This window comes from Pezoporus wallicus, unplaced genomic scaffold (genome assembly GCF_028554395.1).
Source record: "Pezoporus wallicus isolate ANWC-B61680 ecotype Strahan unplaced genomic scaffold, APGP_CSIRO_Pwel_v1 contig_6401, whole genome shotgun sequence".
In the NCBI taxonomy this organism is placed as follows: Eukaryota; Metazoa; Chordata; class Aves; order Psittaciformes; family Psittacidae; genus Pezoporus; species Pezoporus wallicus.
In genome coordinates this window covers 664,462-672,114 of record NW_026638608.1, presented here as the reverse complement: position 1 = coordinate 672,114, position 7,653 = coordinate 664,462, and the positions used below count along the sequence as shown (strand labels likewise).

General features: G+C 58.8%; 2 protein-coding genes across 2 annotated transcripts; both read left to right on the top strand.

The window, feature by feature from the left end:
- On the top strand, window positions 1–1,500 carry CHCHD10 (coiled-coil-helix-coiled-coil-helix domain containing 10). Its single transcript, XM_057411269.1, has 3 exons — window positions 1–522; window positions 703–841; window positions 1,247–1,500. Exons 1-3 carry the CDS (start codon window positions 1–3, stop codon window positions 1,264–1,266), a joined length of 681 nt encoding a protein of 226 aa, XP_057267252.1. The 3' UTR covers window positions 1,267–1,500.
- A 4,476-nt stretch (window positions 1,501–5,976) lies between these two features.
- VPREB3 (V-set pre-B cell surrogate light chain 3) lies at window positions 5,977–6,980 on the top strand. Its single transcript, XM_057411381.1, has 2 exons — window positions 5,977–6,180; window positions 6,404–6,980. Exons 1-2 carry the CDS (start codon window positions 6,132–6,134, stop codon window positions 6,730–6,732), a joined length of 378 nt encoding a protein of 125 aa, XP_057267364.1. The 5' UTR covers window positions 5,977–6,131; the 3' UTR covers window positions 6,733–6,980.
- Window positions 6,981–7,653: the final 673 nt, after the last annotated feature.

Here is a 7,653-nt window from a genome sequence, read left to right as displayed (position 1 = left end):
ATGGTCCTCACCGAGTGCTGGGAGCCCAGAACCAAGCCGAGCCACGGCTGGGCCAGCCGCTCTGTCAGTGTCTCCCACGGGGGCAGGAGCTATCACATCAGTATAAATCCTTCCTCCTCCGGTGCCGCCCCTCCGCTGTTACCCGGGGGGGGGCTGACGGCCCCTCCGGTGCCCTCTCATAACGGGCCGTTAAACACCGGCGGCAGCTCAGCCCCAGGCGAGCCAGGCTCCCTGGGCACCGCGCCACTGGCTGCCCGGGCTGGAGGAGAGGCCGGCGCTAGCGGCCGAGTGCCGCCGGCACCGGAGGTCGGCTGCTGGAGAGGGATGGGCCCGGGCTGCGGTTCCGCGCCTGGGAGGGCCCCGGCGGCGCAGCCCGCACAGCCCGGTCTGATGGCGCAGATGGCGAGCACGGCGGCCGGCGTGGCCGTGGGCTCCGCCGTGGGACACGTCGTGGGCAGCGCCCTCACCGGCGCCTTCAGCGGCGGCTCCTCCGAACCGGCCAAGGCGGCGGCTCCCGCGCAGGTGAGCCCGGAACTGGGCCTGCCCCGGGCCGGCGTCCTTGGGCCGCCCTTCGCGGCGGGGCGGGAGCGAGGGGGGGCCGGGCCGGCGGAGCCTGGCTCAGCACAAGGTGACGGGGCCGGTGCTGGCTGAGGAGCTGGCTCTGCCCCCAGAGCCCCCTCCTGAGCAGGCCCTCCCCGGCAGCAGCCCGTGTTCCAGCAGCCCAACTACGGCCCCTGCCACTATGAGATGAAGCAGTTCCTGGAGTGCGCCACCAACCAGAGGGACCTGACCTTGTGCGAGGGCTTCAACGAGGCGCTGAAGCAGTGCAAGTACAGCAACGGTGAGCCTGTGCCCCTGCGGGACGGCTGCGCGGAGGGGAGCTGCTGCCGGAATGCCTGAGGGGGGCAGAGGTTGCAGGAGCATTCTGTCGAGGTTAGAGTGCCCTTCAGGGCTTTAAATGGGAAGCAGCTCTGTCTTTCCCGTGTCCTGGAATGCAAAGGGAACTGGAAAGGGCAGGGGAGATGGTCCTGACCGTGTCCTGTAAAGGTGGTGAGCCTGTAGATGATCTCTCAGATGTTCTTCTCTTACGCCATGGGAAGCTTGCTGCTTTCCCTACTTGATGCCCTAGTTCCTGTTGCACCTGCAACCAGGGCAGTTGTCGGGAGTTAGGTTTTGATCTGGTCACCTTTAAGTGAGAGCTGCTGGAAAATGAACCTAATGCTGAACTTGTGCTTTCTCCCCATAGGTGTTTCTTCTCTCCTGTGAAGGATGTGTCCTCTTGCAGGGAAGAGGAGCCTGGTGTAGAGCCCTGCTGCCTGTAGGCAGCGGGAGGATGGACGGGGAGCGAGCCTGAGGGAACAGATGAGCCAGACAGGAGTCTTGTAGTGGTAACTCACTTCTAGACTAGTAGGGGAGAGAAGGAATGGTTGGAGCTGTGAGACTGGAGTTCAGCTAGTGTTGTATTTATTGCAGAAAAATAAAGGAGTTTATTTGGACCTATCACTTGTGCATGGTCTTTATTCAATTCTCAAGCTAAAATCAAGCTACCCTAATGTTATCAGTATTCAAGGACAAGGCATGACTCCATATTTTGTGCACAGGACTGTGCCTGCATGACTTGGCAAAAGCAGATCCATGACTGAGCAGAGGCTGCATTGGCTGCCCTCCAACAGAGAGAGGTCATTGAAGGTGGATGTGCCCTACAGTATCTTCAGTCACAAATTCTTTTTCCACCAAGCCCCTCTTCCTGAAGAGCTGTTCTGACCCTGGAGCTAAGGAAATGCCCATCTTGGCTGTGTGACAGGGTACGGTTGGCTTAAGCCTTGGTGGATTATGCAATGTTCTCAAGGTCACCAGCATCAGGTGAAGCTTGGAGCTGTTTTTTTCTCTGTCAGTGTAACAACAGTCTGAGTGCTGCCTGCAGGCTGGGCCTGTTACATGTGGTGTGAAAGGGTTTTGAAGTTGCTTTTAGATGCTGAACAGCTGAATTTCATGGCAGGATTAATCTGTTAATTGCTGACCTCTCGCTGCTAAGTACGGGCAAGTTCTCAGCCACTTGCCTGGATCTGTGGGGAAATCCAGGTCTACATGGGAGAAGCTGGCAGCAGGTACTGGAGGCTGGGGGTGTGAGTCCTGCCCCTTGTAAATGTCAAGACCTAAGTTCTTGGTGGGCAGTGTGCTGAGCTGAGCTGTCCCTGCCCTTATCTGGTGTTTCTTGTGCTCTCCTGAGACAGCCAAGGGAAAAAGGTGTTGGACTCAAAGCCCAAGTGCTCTGTGTGCTGAGAAGCCCCAGGCTCCTGAGCAGGAGGAACCACTATGAAGGACTTGTAACTGACTCCCTTTAAGAAATGAATGCTGGGGACTGATGGTGCTGGGGGGGTGGAAGCTGTACAGGAGAGCCATCAGGAGCACCTGCAGCAGGTGTGTGCTGTCTTCTGGCCCATCGTGGCTCAGTGCTGCTGCTGGAGCTCCTGAGCAGCTCCCTGGTGACTGGTCTCTGGAATGCCACTGCCAGCAGCAGTGATGGTGTTGGAGGTGAGCTCCTCCAGTGATGCAGGTGCGTGTTCCTCTGGCTTCGGTTTCCTTCAGAGCTTTCTCCTGCTAGCAGAATGGGGGAATGGATTCATCTCTCTCCTGGCTGAAAACAGCTCTGCTTGGGAAAGGCTCCTTCTCCCACAGTGCAACCATCTTGGACAAACACAAGGTTTAGGTCTTAATCCAAGCTGGCTTCGGCTGCTTCAGAGCTACTGTGCCATGTCCAAGTGAATAAAGCCCCTTTCCAGAGCTGTGTCATTGTTTGTAGGATGTAACAGGGTTTCTGTGGCGTGGCAACAACACACCCAAAGCAGAGGCTGAGCTGTGCTGTCTCGCTGGATGACTGAGGCTGTAGTGCTCCTTTTCCCTAGGTGAATTTGGATGCAGGATTTCCTGCTTTGCTCAGGTTCATCAGGGTTCCTGTTTCATCCAGCAGATGGATGCAGTCTGGAAGGAGAGAAACGTGAATAAGGTCCAGTGTGCCCCTGTGCAGCCAGCATGAGCCTGTGGGGCTTTGAGGTGTTTTCCTTGGCAGGTTGTGCTTTGAGGAAGATCTGTTCAGGTCTCGAGGGGAGGAGCCTTGCAGCCCCTTTCCCTGTGTCTCGGGATGATCCGGGATTCCCAGGCAGCCTGTTTGTCACCCTCTGCTGCTTCTCTGCTGGCGGGTGATGGACCTCCACTGGTCACAAGGAGCACTTGTACCTTCAGGCCTGCACTGACACCTTCTCTTCAGGTGAGCAATGGGGATCAGGACACGGCACTGCAGGTTCACCATCTCTTGGCAGTTGGCTGCGCACAGGGGGTGAGCCCTGAGATAGGAGCGTGGTCACCCTGGGTCCAGGGGCCTGAAGGGCGGGAGGCACAGCGGGTGGCTGAGAAGTGCCCAGTGCCACAGCCAGCAATGGTAGGGTCCCTGTGTGGCCCTCAGCAGGGCTCTGAGCTGCTGTATTACAGCCTCGTCTGCTGGTGTTTGGTGCTGGGAACGCTCCAGGTTAGGAGCAGGGATGAGTTCTTTCGATTTGGGGAAAACGATTCCGGTTCATGCAGTGTCTCTGTTATTTCATCAGACGTGAGCAGGAAGAAGCAGTGAGCACTGACCCCTTCCATGAATCCATGCTGGTCACAAGGGGAAGGAGCTGGAGGCTGTGGCACAGTCGCCGCAGGATGCTTTGGTCGTGATCTCTCACCGAGTTTGTCAGGATTGAGAAACCCCCGGGGCTGACCCACGTCAGTGGCTGGAGCTGGGGGTGCAGCTCAAATAGCAGAGGGAGCAAAGGCTCCGCATGTGTCTGGTGGCTTCAGCTGCGCACGTCAGGCAAAGGCTCTGAGCCAAGTAGGCAAGGTCAGGACAGGATCTGCCCGTTCCCCCCCAGCAGCCACAGATACCTGCTCTCTAAAGCTGAGGGACAGGGTTAGAGCCAGGGAACCCTTCTCACACAGCCAGAGCACAGGAGCTCTGCTGGCAGCTGTCACGTACCCCATGCCCCTTGGCTCTTCTGGTTGTGTCTGTATAAGCAGAGCCCCCATCCAATGATTCCCCCAGAGCTGCCTCTGGCCTCAATCCCCGCAGTTAGCTCAGCTCTGCTGGGTTTTGTCCTCCATTGTTCATCGTGTAGAGGTTAAAGATCTCCCTTTTTAAACAGGTAACACAAAGGATGCAGCTGTGCCTGGCAGAGCTCTCCTGCCCTGCTCCCTGGGCATTGAGGTGCCCTGTCCCTCCCTATGAAGCCAGTGCCTGGAAGTTGCTCCAGGTGTCCAGCTGCCCCCAGAGCTGAGGTGAAGCTGGTGCTTTCCCTCTCTACCTGTATCTCACTGTAACAGACATGCCATGGGCAAGGTCCCTTTCTTCAAAATGCCCCTTCTTGCAGGAGGAGGTGATTGATCTCCTTGGGCCTTGGTGGGTCTTCCTTTCACAGTCTCTGACCCATGGATGCGGTGTGTGTGATGTGCCTCACCTAGCACACAGCACAGAGTGGCTCCTGTTCACCTTGTGGAGTTGAACACCAAGCCTTGAACGTGCCTTGGAGCTGGTCTCGTGCCACTGGTACCGCCTGCTGTAGGGGCTGGCTGTGGCAAGTCTGCTGCAGCAATTTTGCCTTGGACGGGACAGAGCCGCAGGTACGGGGCTGCTGCATGGCACCCATGTGCTCCACGTCTCCCTGGCAGGCGTACAACAGCTCTTGCTGCCCAACCATATGCAGCAGTCCAGCTGCATAAGGTACTGCGTGATCCCATCAGGTCTAACTGGCACCTTCCTGCTTCATGCTGCTGCAGGTGTGCGCTCTGCTCTGTGGCATCTGTCATAGCTGCTCTGATCGTCCCCATCAGCACCTTTTGCTCTCATTTTCCCCTCTCTGCTCCCAAGGGAGGTTGTGTAAGTGATTTTTTTAGACCAGCTTGTAGAGAATGAGATAAAACCAGACAATGCATTGGGTGCCCCTGCTCAGAGCAGTGCAGGGATGCACCACAGCAAGGCAAGCGTCCAGCCTGCACTTCCGCATCCTTGGATGCAGGTCGTGCTTCCTCAGCAGTTTCTCCCTGTGCCAGGGAGTTCTGACGAGGCCAGGCTCTCCCTCAGAGCTGCATTTTCCCTCAAGCCAGGAGCTCACATGGGCCAGGCACGTCAGGAGCCACTTGCAAACTTCTTTGCCTTGGGGACAGCTTGGGAGCAGGGCTGGGTGCTCCGGAGGGGAAGGAAAGAGCCATCCCTGGATGGTGGTGCTGGCGAGGGCACTGCGACCACCCTGCGGCGAAGGTCTGCCGTGGGCTGGTGGCTGCAGCGATGTGCCGGGGGGCAGCCCCTGACAGTGTAACGTGGCGTCTCTGGCCTGTGCTGGGTGTCACGGGCAGCAGGGTGCTACAGCTGCCGTGTGGGGCAGCCCTGGCTGTAACGGTCTGCTCTCCTTCCGCGCCACCTGAGTTGCAGCCACGTCTCGCTGCACCCGCTCCCTTGGGCAGTGCCTTGTGGCCGGTGACCTCGGCAGCCACCCCGGGGTGTTTGCCCGCGGCAGAGCGCTCACACCCGCGGCAGCTCCCAGGCCGTGCCGTGGGGCAGCCGTTCTTGGTGCAGCTGCATGGAGAAGGGGGCAGCAACTTTCCTTATATTGCTTCTGCCATGAGCCAGCTGCCGGGGCGGCTCTGGCGCATCCTGTCATTGCCTCTGGTGGCAGCAGAGCCAGCTTGTCCCAGCCTGCTGCTGCCCCTTGGCATGGTGTGCCTCAGGCCCCTTGCGTATCGGTGGCAGAGGGCAAAAGGTCCCAGAGAAACCTCTCTGTCCCCATCAGAGAGGAAGGCTGCTCAGTGCTGCTGTACCGCAGTGCTGGGGCAGGGAGTGATGGACTGTGCATCAGTGCGCCGGGAGGAAATGGCCTAGCCTGGGTGATGCGGGTGGTGGGGCGCAATGCTCAGCTCTCACCCCACTGCTTCAAGCCCGCTCCCTGAAGCCTGGCTGCAGCAAAGTGAGCAACGTGAGGAGCTGGAGTCCCCGAGCCCCCTGTGTCATTTACATACACCTCAGCGGCAGCAGCACAGCCACCCGCGTTCCTGTAGCACTGCAGACCCTCTCCAAAACAGACTCCTGTCCTCCGTGTCCTGCCATGGCCCTGGGCTTCATGGTCCTGCTCCTGGTGGGGATGATGGAGACAGGTAAGGGTGGTGTGGCTGAGCAAGCTGCTGTCTCGTGTGGGGTGGTGGCAGGGCTGGGCTGCACAAGGGGATGTTCATCTCAGCAGGGCGTTTCCTCCAGGGCTGTGATGGGAGGATGGAGATTGGGTGATGGGATTGCTTCAAGGGACACGGGGACGCTTTGCGGCTGAGGATGATGTGGGACATGGCTCAGCCCATCAGTAACTGCATCCCTCGTGCGCAGCTTCCAGGGCTGTGCCTGTGCTGACCCAGCCAACCTTCATGTTGGTGCTGCCCGGGCAGACTGCTCGCTTGTCCTGCACCCTGAGCCCCCAGTACAACATCAGTGACTTCGGCATCTCCTGGTTCCAGCAGCGCCCGGGGCACAACTTGACATACCTGCTCTATTACAACTCTGAGCGAGAGAAGCACAAGGCCACCAAGACTCCTGACCGCTTCTCTGCTACCAAAGACATCGCCAGCAACGCCTGCATCCTCACCATCACATCCATCTGTGATGAAGACAGTGGCAACTATTACTGCTCCCTGTCAGCTGCCTTCAACTGGTTTTAGAAGCAAGAGTACAAAAGCTTTTTGCATTTCCCCTTGCAAGCCTGACACGAGTTATTCAGTAGGGAGGTGGCAGCCCTAGGAGGAATGGAAAAGGACCCTCTAGTGTGCTGCAGCGAGCCCGGCAGCACTGCATTGCTCTGTGAGGTGCAGCAACCTCCTGTTCAACCCCAATGTCCCCCATGGAACATTGGACAGGCTGACACAGTGCGAGACCAGCCAGGGCTCGGCCCTGGAGCGCATTAGCAGGGATTTCCTGTTGCAGCGCAAGCTCTGCCATGACCGGGCTCTTCCTTCACTTGGCACAACGTGGGCTTAATCCAGCTTGGGCTTCTGCGTGGTTTGTTTCACCTGATAATAAAGGTTAATCCTTTGCCACGGGGCTTGTGTCGTGTGTGTGACGTCCTGAGGAGCCCCTGGGGCTTCTCTGCAGGGATGTGGCCGTGCCTGCGGGTACCCGATGAGGAGGGTGACCCAGAGGAGCCGTGGTGGGGAGTTTGATGGGGTCTGCAGGACCTGGATGGTGCTCACCCATCCCGGGCAGAGCCCATCTTCACCAGAGCCAGAGACCCCCCTGCGCGGGGACGCTGTCCCCATGCCCCAGGGACCTGTCCCCTTCCGCAGCACCCTCAAAGCCGTCTCGAGGCCCCCAGCGCCTTCCTCCACCCGTGTCTCCGCGCAGCCATCTTCCCTCACCACCCACCCCAGACCCTGCTGCGTCTCAGCTCCCCCAGTCTTCTGAGGGGAAAAGGACGCGTGTAACCACGCAGACACCTGTAGGTACTTCGTATGCACGTTTCCACACAGAAAGAGCGTGCATTTTGCACAAAAATCCCATGGATTTCACTTAAAACACTGGGGGGGACGGGACGGGACGGACACGCCAAAGCGCTTCGTCCCCGGCGCAGCGCGGCGGGCACACGG